We start from the raw sequence: 19,549 nt of genomic DNA, 5'->3' as shown, positions 1-19,549 counted from the left end.
TTACGGCTTTTAAAGAAAGTTAGTAATTTGTGTTGGATATTTTTATAAAATTCACAGTTAAGAGAATTAATATTATGTACTCTAATAATTATCTTTCATTTTTTTTTTCTTAAATGCATTGAATTTATAAATTAGCAATGTAAAACTAAACCATCTATCAATATTATAATTAAATTTTAAAAAATTTTGAGGAATCCATAAACAAAGTACCAAGAGTACTCAATGGATTCTTAACCATATTAAATCAACATATTTCCAAAATTGGAGATCTCATTTAATAAGAGGATACAAAAGTTAAGAAATTAATGAATTTGTATAAGTAATTTTACAAATAAAATGGAGGGCAAAGTAACTATTTTTATAGGCAATTTAAAATTAACAACCTTAAATTAATTGCAATTATAAAATGTTTTAATTAATGTATGAAATATAAAAAAAATATTTAAAGTATTTCAAGTTATTACTCAGCTGTGAAATCATCTGCAATGATTTAAATCTGTTGAAAGTAAGATTTCAATAATTAATTGATAAACTTCTGCTTCAAGGATAGATTTATGCACTCAGAATTGTAATTATTAAACCTATTTTTATAACTCTAAATGGCTTTTATGTTTACTAATGAAAAAATACGAGATGAATCATTAAATACAAAATAATCTTTTTGAAAAAAGTATCCATGCAAAAATTATGTGCTTAAAACTGATTAAATACTGTAAAAAACTGAAACCTTATAAAATAATATCAAAATTAGTTATATGTAAAATTCTCATTACACTAAAATATTTATAAAGAAATAAAAAAATTAATGGGAAGAAATATTCAATGTAAATTAAAAGGAAGGAATTTTATTTATTTATTTTTTCATATATGTAATTTCATATATATTTCATATATGTAATATCTTTAAGGCAAGATAATTAAAAATTTGAATTTTTTAAAACAATCTTATAAAATAATACAAATATAATTTAAAATCCTTCAACAAAATAAAATTGAATTAAACCAAATTGATAAAAATTTCTAATTGTAATGAAAAATATAACTGAAGTGTGATTGCTTGCTTACTCAGTTTCATTGTCCAATAGGAAGTAAAAGCAGTTTCACTTCTAGTTTGAAAACTGTTAAGTTAATTTGACTCTTAATTTATATCATCAATTTCACGTCTATTTATCAGGATTTAATGCATGAAAATGATGAAAACATTTTTTATGTATGCTAGTCCAATATGCAAGAACATGTTTGTATACTATTGATGTCTAAACTAACATATATATCTCATAAATTATCGCAAAACATCTTAAAATTGTATTTTATATTGCTTCAAATTTTACAATAATCTTTTTTTTTTAATGATGGATAGAATTTTTTTTTTCTCACTCATGTACTCAATAACTGTTCTAGTATGCTTTCGTTTGTTGATAGAAGAAGCTATATGCATGAATAAAATTTCAATTGTGCATCCAATGGGTATAAATCTTCAAAAAAAAAAAAATTAAACCAATATCTATTTATTCATTGATTAATTTCGAAGCAAATTATTCTAAGGAAATTTAACACTGAAAACATAATTTGAATATGAAAAGAAAGAGGGGATGGTGTATAATCTGAATATCTGTAACAGCAGGATTTTTAAAATTTCAATAGTTTTTTTATGATTTTTTTTTATTTTAAATTTATTTTGTAAGGAACTTTTATTTTTATTTATTGCATTAACAAATAAATTCTTTATATATCATTTGCAACTTAATTCAGTAAATAATAATTTTTTTCACAACCTAATAACATAAAACAAGTATTTTTTTATTTTATAATTTATCATGCTCCACAAAAATAGCAAAGATTGTAAAATAAAATAATTTCATCAAAAGATTCTTCACAGTATCTCTTTCCACAATGTGATTCTTAGTTGTTATAACTGAAACAGAAAAAATATTACCATAACTAAAAGTATAATAGAGTAAAAAAAAAAAAAAAAATTAAAAATTATCAAACAATATATATGTTAAACATTGAAAGAGAAATACAAGAGTTATAAAAGTTTGTAGCATAAAAGTTCATAGTTATAACATCCATGCTAACAATTTTTCTTTAACAAGCAATCTTGCTGCTGAGATGAAATTATAAAATCACAAAATTTTAAATAATGAATGATTCTGCATCAAAATAATTTATTAACATTATACTAGATTAAATGTGTCATGATTGATGGTATATCACCATATAGGCTATCAGAAGAGAGGATCCATAAGAGGGGAAAATTATTCCAATTTATCTGCAGATCTATTGATAATATTTAATAGGATATAGAAGTATTGAGTATCACCAAAGAATTGATAATGCAAGTGAGAAATTTTATAACGCTGTTTAAAGAACTTCAAAAGGTAGTAGGGATGGAGATTTTGGAAGATGTTCAAAGGACAATACAGAAGAATAACATATATGCTATTTTGATCTGAATACTAGAAAGGAGAGATACCATTGATTTGAAAGTAGTTGGAAGTGTTTTCCTCAAATAGTTGCTTGAAGTTATTGAATTATCCATGTCTGGATATAGTGCAAGTATTCAATAAAGCAAAAAACTGCAAATCATTTTGTCATATATTTTCATTAATCAAGAAATACATAAATTATTGTAATGGAAGTTGGAAACTTTCATTATAAACTACTGCAAAAACCCAATAATACAAAATCATGCTTAATAATCATGATGTAAAGAAAATATATTTTCATGAAGATTAAAATTATTTTTAAAAGTATAAATCCGTGTTTGTTTTGTTTTTTTCCAAAAAATCTACAATTGAAATTTTGATGATAAATATTTCCTTGTTCATGAAGTACAGAGCAAAGTATTGTAATAATCAAAAATTTGGATCACAAGATTTTGATAAATCTGCACATAGTATGATTGATACGTTATGTCAAGAAAATTTTCACTTTTAAATTATGTCTGTCTTTCAGAATATGGCACAATAAAAATGCAATGAACTAGAAATACACAATATGGATGCAGTCTTTACATAAAAATGTAGAAATCTATAAAATTCTAAAAGAAAAGTCAACAAACAATCTATCTGAGAATATATTTATTGCCATGCTTGCAATACTTTAAAAAGCAACAAACTAAATGCATGATATGCATATGTAAAACAAAATTGTAAATTCATGCCAAAGCCTGGATCAAATCAACTGATGACAAAAACTGTTACAAAATGCACACTCAAAAAAGTCTTTCACTATATGATCCAATTACAAACTACACAAAGTGCACCATATTTGGAAGTATGCAAGAAAGCCAAGGGAATGCTTATATCTAATGTCTCAATAAAAACTAAAATTTATATTGATTGTGCAAACATATAAAGAAAATATCAGTTACGAATTGCATGTTTATGTGTTTAAATATAAAAAACCCACATTTTGCTCATAATTCAAAAAAAAAAAAAAATTACTGTAACATTTTAAAAAATTTATTTGACATGAAATATACTCGTAATATTATTAAATAGAAAAATAGCTTTCTCTAGACCATTTCTAATAAATTCATTTAAATGTCAATATAAATCTCAGACATGCAAGATCTGATTTTATTAAGAATTTATAATGTTAATAATTACTACAATGCATTCAATGACTTTTATGCAACTGAATAAGAAGTTATAATGTAAATTCAAACACAAAAAAACTAATTTATTTAATTTATGAAAAATTAAGTAATAATCAGAGAAGACTGGTTTAGTTTATTTAGAATAGTGGTTTGTTTTGGAGCAACATGGTGGCTACTTCAGAAATCACCACAGTTCTTCCTTTATATCCTGAAAATTTGAAAATGACATTAAAACTAACAATATTTAACATATTTGTTTACAATTTCCTAGAACAAATTTAATACAAAATGTTAAAAGGTCCAATATAATATATATACAGCATGACAAATAATATAAAGTATTTTTAACATGCTATCTAAAATTATATAAAAACTGACTTTGTAACTGATGTAAAAGACATAAAATCTGACTTAAAAAAAAATCTTGAATGTGCTTTGTGTTTTGTAAGATAGAGCATTTAGATACATTTCAATGTACTTAAAAAAATTTCATAATCATAAATTGCATTAAAATGCAAACAGCATAATTATAAGCTGTTTAAAAAAGGAAGGTTTTTCAAAAATGTCTATTATGGAAAATGACTACATTATAATAGAATAATTCTTTTTTGTCAGATTTCAAAAGATATGGTCATAGAATAGTAAATTAACTAATAATGTCATTGTCTATTTTTATTTTACTCAATGAAAATTTTCTCAATAAGAACAATTCATACTTATATGATGCATTTCTGCAATGTATAAAATTAATTTTGGAATCAACTCTACAGAAGAGAAAAGAACATGAGAGTCAATTATAAGGCAGGATTTGTTAAATCACTAGTATTTACCATAGAACTATGGAATCACTAATTAAATCCCTTGCATTATGTTTACTAATCAATTAAAAATTGAGATTAATTTATTTTTTTCAATTTTTATACAAAATATGAACAAAATACAAATAAATTTCTCAGAAAACCTATAATATCCTCATCACAACAGTAAACGCTTATACTTCAAGAAATTACCTGTCCTTGTTTTTATGATCATTTTGAAGAAATAATGGCATATCCAGTTCAATGATCAACTTTTTCTATCTGCAAGCCACAGAATATTTAAAAACTGTGTGAGTTTTTAAAAAATTACATAAACATAATTTAATAATTCACAAAAATAAAACTTCATTTACATTTCTAGATCATGGAATTATATTTATTACCATAGGGAACTTATAAATTTCTGTTGGGTTTACTAAAAGTTGAACATTAGATTTGCATTAAATACCAGTAAATAGAAACTGACAATGTACATGCAAAAGTGTTATGCTATATATACAACTAAACAGATGTATAATATACAATTAAAACAGATGTAATTAAAAATACTTAATAAATATTATAAAATACTGAATTCTGTCTTGTTTAGAAGCTCAAAAATTAACTGTTTTTAATATAAACACTCAGTGTGAATTGACCCTATCATCTCCTTATTTAATTCCTTAAAAAAAAAAGACTATTTAATGACCATTACAAGTCTTATTATGCAAATATATCAATCAAATGTGCTTATTTTCTTCATATTTAAATCTGATATTGAGATTTTTTCTGTCTATTGAAACCCATAGAAATGGTATTCTTTAAGGGCCACTGATTGATTAATTACTAGTTATGAGAAATTTAATAATATCAAATTAACAATAGAATATTTTTATATTTAAATTAATACAATAATCATCACATTAACATTATTTTATAATAAGTGAATACTTACATAATTATTCTTTCTTTTCTCTCAATCTGTGGTAAAAAGAAAATAGAGGTTCCCTATTATTCCATATGTACTTGGTGCCATAGTTTAAGTACAAGCTGCAAGCAAAAGCAGAAAAGAAATTTATCATATATACAGAAATGAAAAATTATATTTAATTTGAAATAATGTTAGCACTATGTTTTATGGACATTTGGACTATAATGCTTTTAATAAAATCTTCAGACATTCTTTCAATAATTTGCAAAGGTGAAAATCATGTGAAATAATTCAAATAAGTAATTCAATTGAATAATTCAATAATAAATTCAAATAAGTAACTTTGCATCAGTAGTTATGAAAAGAAATGTTTGTGTGTGTGTGTGTGCATAAGATGTCCACATAAATTTATCACAATTACAGTCATAAAATTTTGTGCACAAGTAATCATAATTGTTATTCAAAACACTGGTAGCTCAAATTTTACAATTTGGAGTTGAATTTTTTTATATTTAATGACTTGTGTTATTTTAGATGATTTATCAAATATAATTGCATATAGTATAATATCTAATAATTGTAAAGGAAAAAAAAAATCTTGCATTGTCAAAGTAAGTGAACAACTGTTGTTCTAAAGAAATTTTTTTAGCAAGTCAATATGATTCACTGAGTTTTGAATTCTTTTTAAAAAAATTAATCTATTTTTCTGAAAGATTTTAAGAACTGAAACTTATATATCTGCATACAACATTTTAATTCCATTATATTTATAAATTTTTTGAGGTGACTGTACAAATATTTTTCTCTAATTTGAGACAAGAACAGTCGAAATATTTTTATTCATTTATTTTTTAATTAAATGTTTGCCTGATGAGTTAAAAGATTTTCTTCACCAATCTGCAATTGATTTGCAGGCAGGAGTTTTATTCTGTTAAAGATTTGGAAGGAACCAAGATTTTCTTCACTAATCTGATAGTATTGGGAAAGTTTTGTTTTTTGCTGATTTTGCAAAGAGATAAATCAGCAATCATAAAAATTACTTTTACACAATTTAAACTCTAAAAGCATTGTTTGCAGGATCTTTGCTAACATATTTATCTCTCACTCTTTATATATTTATATTATCTCACAATTTCACATTAAGTTATTGTGGTTTTGATTTCACTGGTATTCATCATGTCATATGCAATGCTATATAAGGTCTGTACTAATACATAACCATATTCATTTGAGGATAAAAAATATAAATTTAAAAAATAAATCAGGATGGAATAGAATTACCTACTTCTTACCATAACAACAGTTCCATTTATACCTTTAAAACTCTATTTATACCTTTAAAACTCTACTTTCAATTATATTTACACATTACAAAAATATTATTAATATTATACATTTAATTATTAAAATGAACTTAAGCCCATGCAATAACTTAGATCTTCATGTCAGCAAAGCAGTTGCATTTTGCCTGGAAGGATAATACATGAAGTGCATCTAGATTTTTCTCCAATTAAAACAAAAGAAAACCGGTTAACAGTAGTCATTCTCCATTCCAAGAAAATCTGGCCACTTTGAAAGCAGTTTCATATTTGGAATTATTTTGTAAAATCTATTGAGCTGAAAATTTGATTTGTTGATGGTCACAACCCATATTAGAATATTTTAGTGGCACAGATTTAAGTTTACTTTTCTCTTCATATTGAGAAAGAATGGTTACTTACAATATGAATTTCTGTCTTGCCTTTGACTGTATGCATTTTTTGTTCTTTCTTTCTATTTTCTTTTAATTGAAAGACCAAGGTTAGAAAGATGAAAAAAATATATTTCATTAAAATCTAACAGATGCTCATTGTAGAGGAGTTATTTAATCGTTCAGCAGAGTTATTTCAATATTATGTCAATAGGCAAAAAATACTAAGAAGGGTGAGATACTAAGCACAGAAAAAAGGTGATTAATACATATGAGAAATTTAATTGGAAATGCATCAATTTGCAATTCATGATATTTTAAAAACTTACATTCCATAAATAGCTCCTCCTAAATGAGCTGCATGATCAAACAGTCTCCATTTTGCTATAAGGCCAACAAAATCAAGTGCCATAATAGCTTTTATTGCCTACAAAATAAAATTCAGAATGCAATAAAAAGAAAGACACCAACAATTTAAATATTTCAAAAATTCACGTACACAGTAAAATTAAAAATGCTCATAATATTTGAATAATAAATTACATTAAACTATAATAAAATATGAGGAAAATGATTTAATGTGTTTATTTTTATTTTAAAAAGTACTTATTTTTCTTGATTATGATATACAAAAGTTACAAGATTTTGAAGACCTAATTCACAAGAAAGAGGAATAGAAGGAAAAATATATAGGTAAAATAAAAAATTAATAAAATTCTGCATAATAAATTTTTAAAGAATGATTATAATCACTTTGTTTCTATAAACTAATTGTTACTTAAAATGAAACATAAAAATAACATACATTCATTTTTTTATTCATCAGCATAAATATGTTATTTATTTATTATTATTATTTTCAAAATAAATAGTAATCAAAGTACTTACATTGCTAGCTGTGAAAGTGAAAAAAGGGAGGAAAATTATTTGTAGTGGAGTTTCTGGAAACTGAACACATATTGATGACAGAATGGCCATGAGAGCACCTGACTAATTAAAAAAGCAAATATTTTAAAGAAATGTAAAAATTCAAATGGTATACAAGTATGATAAGTAACTGAATGGAGGAATACTTTTCTAAGATTTTGACATTCAAACAGAAGTTGGTTCATCAATACAAAGTTTAGCATTGCTATAAAAAGACATTTTCATAAGACTGAAATAAACCCTTAACTTTTAGGCTCTTAAGTTTTACAAAACAAAAATTCTTCATTTAATATAAGGTATTCTTTCTTTCTATTTTTTATACCTAAACAATAGAAAAATAACATCATTTGATGTCTGTTCCATTTAAGAAAATCAAAAATATAAAATCTATTTAAATTGTTAATCTTATTTCTGGTTAAAGCTAAACAGCTAGCCAAATATGTTCCAAAATAAGTTTATTTCCAAAAAAAAAAAATAATAATAATAATAATAATAATAATTAGGATAACTCTTATTATGAAAAATAATTTATCTTTATCAGAATAATTGATTAATAAAAAAGCATTTTAATAATATTTTCTAAGCAGGAAGTTTCCCCTTCATGCTAAGGATAAACCAAAGAAAGCAAAAAAATTAAATATAACAGAAAAAAAGAAGAAGAGGGAAAAATAATAACAGATATGAAATATTATTTTCTCTTTAATTAAACAGATGGACACAGTGAGGCTCCTTAAATCTCATTTTTCTCTAATTAAAATGATGTTTTACAATAAGCACCATTTCAGAGTGATTTTGAACACATATTCAAGATGTTCAATTTTGGATTTCTGGTCACTTGTGCTTTTTCTATTGGTCTATTTCTATTAGTAAAGATGCTTCAATGAACAATAAAGCTTAGTTATCTTAATTGTATTACAAAAAATCTTCAAAGAAAGAGTTTAATATAACATAAATATTACAAACTATCAATAACAGAAAATTTTAAAATGTTAAAAAATAAATGGAGTGATAAGGTTTTTAAATATGCATCAAGTGCTTAACTTTGTAATACCAACAGCGAAGTTAACACTCTATCCAAATACAAGTAACATAAAGGATATTCTGCATTAACTCCTTGTAGTCTATTTTTATTAGTAATGATGCAAAAAAAAAAAAAAACAAGAACAATATAGTAAACTAGTCATAAATTTATTTAATTCAATGAAAATACTAATTCAAAGCAAATCAAACATTATTTAGTAGTGTAGGAGAGGCAGAATATGTGACCTGAATGCCATTATCATATGGTGTAAAATTGAGAAATCAATTAGTTGTATTTAAAAGAAAAGTATATGCTCTTTTTCAGACCTAAAAATTAAAATGATTCCCATCAAGTGAGGGAGAAAATACAAAATACAGTCCTTTTTCCAAATCAGGTACCAATTCAAATTAATTTTTGTAAAACAAAATAAAAAAACAGAGATTTAATAACCAAAAGCCCATCTCTGAAAAGTTAATGTTCTTCTCAGAGATATATCTAAACATGTTCAGGTCTTTTTAGAAAAGGGAAAGTGATATTCTGATTAACTCCACAAGGTGCCGAAGGGTTTCATATAGCACATATGGGGATAAAATATTATTATCTCCTTATTTACACCAACTGGATATTTGCAACTAATGAAATTTGTGGCAAATTAGAAATAAAGCACTATTCCTATTTCCAAAAAAACACAGAACAAAATACTTTTATTTATTTGATAAAATGAAATGAAAATCAATTCTAATATTTAATTTCCAATTATATTCCAAAATTTTTTATGGATAAAAAAGTTATGATATAACTTTTCATTAATATACATATTAGTATAATTTTTTTAATGAATCACATGCATTGTATATATCTTAAGGGGTTTTTTTTATGATGTCATACCAATACAAATTTGTTGTACATTCTTCTAATGCATTAAAATTTTTATGCAAACATTTGTTCAAATTTTTATCTAAGTGCTTTTTAAGTTGTTAAAGATCAATACATCTCATCAAATTCAATATTTCCTTAGAAACCTTTCAAATGATTTTATAAAATTAGCATTTTTAAAGTATTTAAGGGATGAAGTCAAAATGAAAACTGATTTTTTTTTAAAGAGAGTCATCCATATTTAATATCTATAGTGCAATTTTTTAAACTAATATAAAAAGACATTATTGTGTCAATAATCTACATGTCTGTTAATACATCAAAAGGCAAGCCATTTGATGAAAAGCTACCAAGCCATTTGATAAAAACATTTTTGATACATATACAATTTTATACAATGTGTTCCTTGAACATACATTTTAAAACGTTCAAAGGAATTATAGTTAATTAAAAATTATGCAAAATTGTAAAGTTTTTTTTTGGTGAAAATTTCTGAAAATATTATTGCACAAAAATAATTTTTACAACATTTTAATGTCCCAAAAATTATCTTTTCAATGATTAAAATTTAGTTATTGTGCAACATACAGACAATTAATTCTTTCTTTTAATATGATAGGCAACCACAGTTTTCATTGTTGAAATTTAACTTAAACTTCTTTATTTCATTAACTCCTTGAAGCAATTTTCTTAGGTTCTATTTCTTCATTAGATTTTCTTTCTCTTTTCATATAATTTTAAGCATAAATTGAATTTTTTTTTTATATCAAGATTGGATTTGTTATGTGGTATTTATTAAGTATACTAAAATTATTTTGAAGATTTTATTTTAACTTTTAAAACTATAGATATTTTTAATTATGTATTTTATGAAACAAAGAAATGGTAATTGTTCCTTATTTTTAGGAAGTTAAAAGCATTAATAGCTATAATTTTTGTTATTTATTTTAGCAATATATTCAAATCAAGAAAGTTATTTTCTAAGACCTAATAGGCACAGTTATTGTTTATCAATTATTTACAGCAAGTGTGACATTAGTGGCAAAAATTGTGACATAAATTAAGACATATTTCTTCACCAAAATTTAACTTTTTCAAATATTGCACATATTTTGAATGCTATATATATATATGTATATACACACACACACATGGTATTAAGAACATATGATCATTTATACTTCAGAATCAGACTGAAAAGTGATGTTTATTATTATTATTATTTAAATATGTGACTTAGATTAATGTAATACCTCTTTTTATTTTCAAAATATAGACAATTGTGCAATTCATTAAATGGTAATTTTGCTTAGTTTCAAGGTAAACATTGGATGAAAATGTGCAGAACATTTTCCTTTTGAACAGGCATCAAAATTTAGTTTACTGCCTTTTGTGAGTGTGTGTGCATGCACGCAAGAGGCAATACACGCACACAAAGGAATTTAAACAAATCGAATTTCTCTTTAGCCTTTTACAAAAAAAGAAAATCACACAATTAACAATTTGCTGAAACAATGAAAACGACTTAAATTTCATTGTAATGAATTATATAACTAAAAATGGTGCTTTTTTTTTTTTTTTTTTTTTTTTTTTTTTTAATATTGCCAAAATTTAAGAAAAGTTAAAAATGAGCATTTCCTTCTCCAGCATTTTTAAACTGGTCCACGAATTGCTCTTGTGATTGAAGTTCCACTATACAAAGTGAGTTCAAGCATATCCTTTACATGATCAGAATTCAAGGAGAGTAAGTTCAACCTATCTGAAGAAATTCAAAGAAATATAAAAATCCAAAAGTTCCTGGATATTTCAAACAACTAGTACAAGTGTGAGCACTATTCTAGGAATAAATAATAAATTAAAAAAAATAATAAAGAGATAAATGATAAATATTAAGAAATTCTTGCAGCATTTCCAACTCAAAATTCATTAAAATCATGATTTAGAAAACATTAAACAGAGAAAGTCAGTGTATACAAATACAAAAAGGGTGAATTTATGAGTTGCTAGTAGAATACTGTATATTTTTTCACAAGTTTAACAAAATACTTATTTTGTTTCAGTGGTTTTAAATAGATTTAAGAGAATGCTTATCATGCCTTTTTTTTTATATATATATAGATTGTTAAATGCATCAGTGGATGATGGAAAGAGAGTAATATTTTCTACATTATGAATTACAAAAAATACAGCCAGCTGCCTAAAATGGATTTTATTTCCCCCATATAGGAATGTTTTAATACTACTCATTTTCCCCTTTACAATGCAGATACATTAACTTTTTTTTTTTATCAATTATGATGATTATCTCATTAATCAAAAAGTTGTTTATATTAAAGATATAAAAATAATTGTAGATAATTAAATGCCCAAATACTTCCAAACTTTACAAATGGTTTTCTGAAGGCTTTCTTACTGAATCCAAGAAATTTAAAAAATATCTATACAGAAAAAATAACTCTAATTGATACAACAACCTAAATATAAAAATATATATATATATAATTTAAACAGTTTCAATTTCTCATACATAAAAAAATCAATGTTTAAATAAAAATAGTTAACCATAAAATCATGCTGATGATATGCAAAAAAAGACAGTACACATTTTTTTTAATGTGATAGACATTTTAATAACAACAAAATTAAATGTTGAATAATATACTGTACATTATTTCTTTAAATAAATATAAAAAATATGAAATACATATAGAGATTTTGAATGGATGTTATTGCCTAAATTACAACAAATGAAAAATTGTATAGATATTCTTGTTTTTACAATGAAATATTTCAATATTATCTGAATTTTGTTATTTTAACAAAAATTATAATGAAAGATATTCAGTTTTAAAATATTTACACTTTACATGTTCTAATTAATAAAAAAAAAACCTTTGAAATCTAATTTTGAATTCATCTATTACTTTGATTATCTAAGATCATAAAAGGTAAATAAACCAAAGTCAAAACAAACAAGAAAATTACATACAGCTCCTAAGGATGTAACCAATCTTCCAGATGCAACTTTGAACACATAGCTAGCAAATGATGATATTACACCTTTAATCACAAGAAAAAAAAAGTTGAGGAAGGTAAAGTTAACGGGCAAAAAAGAATTATCTTTTTATATATTTATTTTCATAATATAAAATATTTTCTCTACATGCATATTATATATAAAAACTAGCATTTACTTTTAAATGCTTTTAATCTTTAACTAAGATGTAATGTTTCCCACAGAGTATTGGCAAAAAGTGTTTCATATTGATTCCTTTCTAAGCATCAATAAAAATTCATCATATCAAAATGACACGACAGATATGATCATTACATATAGATTATTAATTCACAAATTCAATACATTATGATAAATAAATTGGAAATCGATATGCATTAAGTTGAACAATGTCATTAAAAGTTGCTTTAGCCAAAATTTAGTTACTTCAGATATATTCATATATCTATACAGTAATTATCTATACACATATTTCACTTTTCTGTTCAAAAACAAATTGGATTGATAATAAATTTAAAATAATCTACTATGCAAGCCTAAATTTATAATTAAAAAATTTGTTTATTGCAATGCAGAATTATCTTTAATGAGGTAGAGACTACAATAAATATGCAATTCTTAGGCTCTATAAAATTGAACCAATCTATATTTTAAATAAAGTTTTCAAATTCACACATATTAAAATTTATGTTAGAAAAATTTTGTTTGATTCCAGTTTTAAATCCTGCTGGAAACTGCATTATAAATAACTTTATACAATTCTGAAAAAAAGAACTTAAATAATTAATAATTTATTAAACAATGTGTTGTTAAATAAAAATTTTAAAAGTTTAACAAATCAGACCTTTTAATCTTTGATTAACTACTGGTAATTCAATTATATTACAATAATTTGTATGTTTAGAGAAAAAAATAAACTATTAAAAATTTATACATAGTTTACATAGAAAAAGGAATAATTAAAATAATTTAGAATCTAAATTGATTTTAAATTTACCAAGATTCAAGCAATAGAGTTTATATTCTCTGACAAATAAAGAATATTACATTAAGAGAGCATTCATAAAAACTATCAAATTATTATATTACAGAGTTCAAATAGAATTTGATATAAAAATAGATCATTAGAAAACAACATAAAAAATAAATTTAAAAGGGAAACATATTTTACCTGCACTGCAGTACATAGCAACAAACTGCTCTTTGCCAAAAAATCCAACAGCTCCATTTGAAAAACTGTACAAAACATACATGTTCACTGCCAAATGAAAAAAGGAGTAGTGGCTGAATGTTGATAAAAACATTGGCAGGCAGGATCCCCCTATAATGCACAAATCATTTAAGAAAAATTAAGTCTAAACACTTAAATGCAAGCTTAGTAAACATTGTAAAAATACATATGGAAGGGTAAAAGTTATCAATATAAGTAACATTTTTTTTTCTGTAAATTAATACATCACAGAAGGATTAATGATGATATCTACAATGCAAATATAAAGCTATAATTCAAGGGTTCAAAATTGATTGATTCTTCTTTTATTTAAACTTAACATGAGAGTTAAAATAAATTGAATTTCTGCATTGTTTAGGATCTAAAACTTTTTTTTAATATTCCCCTGAAAAGTGACTAGCACGATTATAATTTTATCCCTTTCTCATAAAAAATGTTAACAAAATTTAAAGAAATTTATGTTTAAAAATGGAAACTATGTATATTTTTTCAATCAAAATTAATAAACAAATATTTGCCAAATTAGATAAGATGTATACGCTTTTAGATATGTTAAAAAAATTTCCTTTGAAATTATGGTTGAAACCTAAATATTGATATCCTTGAGGAGCTGCTGCATGTACAAGTGCAAATGAAGGAAAGAGAGAATGTGCATGCAAATATTTTTAGTAGGTATATCTATATTGGAATTTTGCATACTGATTTGCTGACTCAATAAAATTAATATATTTCTTTTTCCATGACTTAAGAATTTAAAAAAATTAAAAATATTTCATACCTTTATTATTTAACAAACATGACATATTAGATTATGCAAGATTTAAAGCATTCCTACAAAACATTTTAGAAAGAGATGAAATGTAATAAACCTTTGAGATATGTTTGAATCAATTATCATTATTTATTTGTTTTTATGTAAATTTTTTTTTTAGTAATTATACTTCTAGAATTAATTTCAAATGTACAAACAAGCATTCAAAATGTCAAGGTCTAAGAATGAGAGCATGAAAGACTAATTCAATTTTTAACATAATTGCTTTATATTTAACCCTTATCGTTGCAAGATTGCTTTTTTGAAGAAAAGCAAAAAAAAAAAAAAAAAGTATATAGGTAGCTTCTTTATTCTTCTTTTTATTTTTGAAGTATAAATAAATGTCTAGAAATGTCATGTGTTTAATAAAACTAAGTTCAAAATTATTTTATAGTGGTAGTATATTTTTATAAAGTTGTATATATGGTATACTATACAAAATGAACATAAGGGTTAATTTGCTTTATATTTAATTGCTTTTATAATTACTAATTAATTAATTAATAATTAATTTATTATAATTGTTTTATATTTAATATGTTGTCAATTAATAAATGAAAAAATAGAGAAAGCAGAATTTACATAATATGAATGTGAATGCACAATCTTTATGTTCTTTTTATAATATTTAGCTTTCAGTGTGAAAAGAATTTAAATATGCATGGTTGTATAATATAGATTATTAATATAGAGTCATCCAATATATTAATGCTAAAAATCCTTAATCATAATACCTTAATAAATAATAAAAAATGAATATTCCAATTTTCTATCATATGATTCAAGCATTTCAAATATAAGGTATAATAATTTATTCATAAAAAAATAATCAACCAGAAATGATTAAAATTTTATGAAAGCATGAAACATTATTAGAATTGAAATAGAATGGTGGTAGAAAATCAAACATAGCATGTAATATATAAACATAAGATTAATTTTATAAAAATAATTTAATGAATAAATTTTTTCATTACATTTATTAAATATTTTTATGAAAATGAAAGATTTTTTTTTTCACAAATAATTCTCTGAAGTAAAAAATTTTTACAGATAGGAATATAAAAAGTAATACTTAGAGCAGGAGAGGCACAAAAATACTTCATCATAAATGGCTGGAAAACTGGAATTCTCCAGAGTAAAAACACACATAAATTAATTCCAAATATAGTTAAGGCAACCTTTTCACCTTCACTCTGTGCATTCCACCATGCATTTATCTAAAGAAAAAAAAAAAATTACAGCATAGTTGTTCATTTTCTCAACTGACCTAGTTATTCAGTTTTCAACAAATAATATGAAAAAAAAAATCACATTAAAGAAAGAAACAGAATATTTAACTAAATAAATTGAGTATGAAATGTTAAGAGCATTAGTAATAAATGTTGCATTAAAAAGTCTTAAAATTAAATTTCATCTCATAACAAATTATTAAAATTGAACTTTTGACTTTTAATTGCATATAATTTTTCATTAAAAATAATATGCAAATAAAAAAACAGAAGCAAGTTAATTATTTGTTAAATATTTCTATGAACTTTCCTAAACACATTTATGATTGATAGCCAAAAATAGCATTCAATTTCTATGATAAATACTCCAATGAAAAAAAAAAAATGGGAACCTGCAAATTAACCATATGTTAGTAATTAACAGTCAAAGATGTCAGAATTATAGAAATCAACAATCAATTGCCAGAAAAAAATCACTAACAATGTTATGTTATTCTATTGATTATGTTTGCCAATAATATGTGATTAAACCTAAAGTTCACCAATGGCAAGTGGTTAAAACACAAGTACCAATAAAATGTGCTTTATATTTTTGATCAAAACAAATTTATAACTGAAATTCTAAATTTTTATTAGAATATATATTTATAAAAATTCAAATTAACATTATGCACTACAGTCTGTATACATATACCAAAAATTTGAAGAAAACATTTGTAATCTGTAAATATTTTTTTAAAAAGACATGCATACACACACAATTATACAATCTGTTATTAATTCCTCAAAGAAACATTTTATTGAATGATAATACTTCTTTCATTTTTTTTTTAACTTCAAAACAGAAGGAAGTAAATTTTAAACAGTGTTATACATATCAAAGATAGTATAATATATTAGCATACTTTCATAGTAAGATAAAATGAGATAAATAAAATATGCCTGGATGTGAATAATTTCTAAATATTAGGTCTGCAATCTCTTAAAAAATCATCATATAATTAATATTAATTGAATATTTAAAAGCTTCAAACCTGTCTTCGAAATTCAGAACGTTTATATTCTGAGCTACGAGATCTAAATGGATGCATATGATTACTGAACATATTCTGGGCATATATCCTCATTTCTTCATATTGCCAAAAAGTACAAGCAACAAAACAACAGCCACTAAACTGGGAAAATATTTTATTGAATGAGATTATAATAGAAATCATACATAATATAATATATATATTAGTGAAAGTATTATATATAACAATATTGTCTACAAATGAATTTAGATTATCATAAAAATAATAAAGCAGATACATAAAATAACAAAAATATATGAGAAAAAAAATTAATATTTTTTTATTGTTGGCATCAATAGAAAAAATGAGTACAACTCAAAATCAGAAATAAATTAAATAGAAAGTTATAAAAAAATTAATAAAATGGGAAAAATATCATTATAAAATAAAAATAAAAAATCAAAGGGCAATGATAGAATGATTATTAGGAATTATTCCTCTCAAAATACAAAGGAAATAAATATTCAAAAATATTCAAATTTTTTAAAACTTTTTTCCCCTTTTTTAATTAATAACATCTTTTAAAACTCTTAAACTTCTATGCACTACATTATTAAGTTATAATATGTTTGTACTGCTATCTTTCAACAGCACCATTAGGGATCGGAGATTATAGACTGACCACCCAGGCTCTCCATATAAACATTACTATTCTGGTGGCAAGATATTCACAATATAATTTTCAGTATTTCCTGAGTTAACAGTAATCAATTTAACATTGATTTATAAAAATACATAATTTTGTACCAATCAAATGTTAGTAATATACTTAGGGTAACTGACAACATTTATTTAATCAAACTAATTTGCTAACCATAAATTCAATCTAATTTATTAGTACATAAATAATTCACACACTACATTTTCCCCTTTAAAATAAAGGCAAAAATAATCATTAATAAAAAATATTATTTCAGTTCAATAAAAAGTTTATTAATAAAAGTAAATAATAGTCTAAATAAGAAAGGGGGAGATCGATCAAATGAAATAATTTTAGTATCTATAATATTACAAAAATTTGAAATAATAGATGTTTTTAACTCTGAAGAAGATTAATACTTACAGTAACTGTGAATATAAATGGCTTTATAAGACATTTTGGACTTAATTTAGATGTTACTACTTCTGATACTTCATTTATATTTCCATCACTTTTTAAGGACCATTTTGAACTTTTTGTTTGTCTCATAAATGTTTTTGAAACACTGACAAAATGACTGCACCTGCAAAATTAAAATATATATATATATATATATATACAAAAAAAATTCACCTAAATAAAGTTATAGTCCAATTATTAATTTTAGATACAATATAAATAAAAAGTTTATTCAAAGTAAATGAAACCCCCTTTATCATAAATAATATATTAATAAAAAAATAAACTTTAATAAAAATCTGTAAACTTAATTTCACGAAGTTTGTATATAACTAAATCTGAATTTTGTAGAATTTTAGATTAGTTTGATTACAAATATGTTAAGTACAATAAGAAATATTTTGTTTTCAAAGGTAAAAATTTTTTTAGCTTTTTGAGTAATTCACTAATTTTTTGAAATCCATAAGCTGGTAATAAAAAAGTACATCGCAAGTACAATTTTTTTGTATCTTAGTTTGTTAAGACAATTGTAACTAACATGAAATAGTTTCTAAAATATTTTACTAGCAATTTCTAATTCTTTAATGAAGAATAGGAAAACACATTTTTATTTTAATTTATCGATTGCTTTCATTTATTTTGTTTTTATTGCTGTTGTTTTTATTGTTATTATAATCATTAAAAAATGAATAGTAATGATATAAAGAAAATTTTAAAATATAACAAAGTAAAAAGGTTTTTCATGCTTCTTTTCTTATATCTGCCTAAATTTTTTCCACATAGCCTATATTTGGCATGGATTATATAGATTTCACTGATAACTGAGGAAAACTAGTTATTTTATGTTGGTGGATAGAAATAATATAGCTGTGCTGCGGAAATTTGACTATCAAATAGAATAAAATAACTGTTGACAATCATAAAAAGTAAACACAAATCACCTTAAGTGGCACAGTTTTCGTTGCATTACATTAAATAGCATATTGATGCTTAAATTATTAATAATTCTTTTTTCAGAACTATGTTACATAAATGTTTATAAACATTTCTGTTCCCTACTGCTTCGTTTTGTGTCTACCCAGAGAATGAATATCAAAATTTATAAGCCTATTGGTTGCTAAAGTTTTATCACTTAGCCAATAGTAATTAAGAATAATAAGACATAAATACTTAGTTTTAAATTTAGTTAAAACTGATATTTATTTTTCAATAATCTTGTCTTTCATGATAAAATCAGAGCA

At 23.5% G+C, this 19,549-nt stretch overlaps 1 protein-coding gene across 5 annotated transcripts; it reads right to left on the bottom strand.

The window, feature by feature from the left end:
* Positions 1 to 1,779: 1,779 nt before the first annotated feature.
* LOC129963432 (presenilins-associated rhomboid-like protein, mitochondrial) lies at positions 1,780 to 19,400 on the bottom strand. 5 transcript variants are annotated; one of them, XR_008783975.1, is made up of 11 exons: positions 19,250 to 19,400; positions 18,273 to 18,432; positions 17,171 to 17,311; positions 15,980 to 16,124; positions 14,034 to 14,183; positions 12,836 to 12,906; positions 7,911 to 8,012; positions 7,352 to 7,449; positions 5,357 to 5,451; positions 4,615 to 4,683; positions 1,780 to 1,915 (listed from the first exon to the last, which is right to left on the bottom strand). XR_008783975.1 is itself a non-coding variant. In XM_056077791.1 (10 exons), exons 1-9 carry the CDS (start codon positions 19,288 to 19,290, stop codon positions 5,361 to 5,363), a joined length of 999 nt encoding a protein of 332 aa, XP_055933766.1. In that variant the 5' UTR covers positions 19,291 to 19,400; the 3' UTR covers positions 1,780 to 1,915; positions 5,357 to 5,360. The 5 variants fall into 5 exon arrangements, 3 of the variants coding, with proteins under 3 accessions (XP_055933766.1, XP_055933768.1, XP_055933767.1); XR_008783976.1 differs by lacking the exon at positions 1,780 to 1,915 and adding an exon at positions 3,553 to 3,812; XM_056077791.1 differs by lacking the exon at positions 4,615 to 4,683.
* Between the last annotated feature and the right edge of the window lie 149 nt (positions 19,401 to 19,549).

The sequence above is a fragment of the Argiope bruennichi genome, chromosome 3, assembly GCF_947563725.1.
Source record: "Argiope bruennichi chromosome 3, qqArgBrue1.1, whole genome shotgun sequence".
Lineage (NCBI taxonomy): Eukaryota > Metazoa > Arthropoda > Arachnida > Araneae > Araneidae > Argiope > Argiope bruennichi.
The sequence above is the reverse complement of the archived record's forward strand: the minus strand, read 5'-3'. Positions and strand labels throughout refer to the sequence as shown.

Excerpts from the sequence above, each read along its gene's own strand:
- LOC129963432 (XM_056077791.1), bottom strand. The coding sequence starts at position 19,290 with ATGCTATTTAATGTAATGCAACGAAAACTGTGCCACTTAAG. Across the intron at positions 16,125-17,170 it reads GTTCTGAATTTCGAAGACAG|ATAAATGCATGGTGGAATGC; the intron begins GTTTGAAGCTTT and ends TTTTTTCTTTAG. Across the intron at positions 8,013-12,835 it reads TGGTTACATCCTTAGGAGCT|TCAGGTGCTCTCATGGCCAT; the intron begins GTATGTAATTTT and ends TTTTTTAATTAG.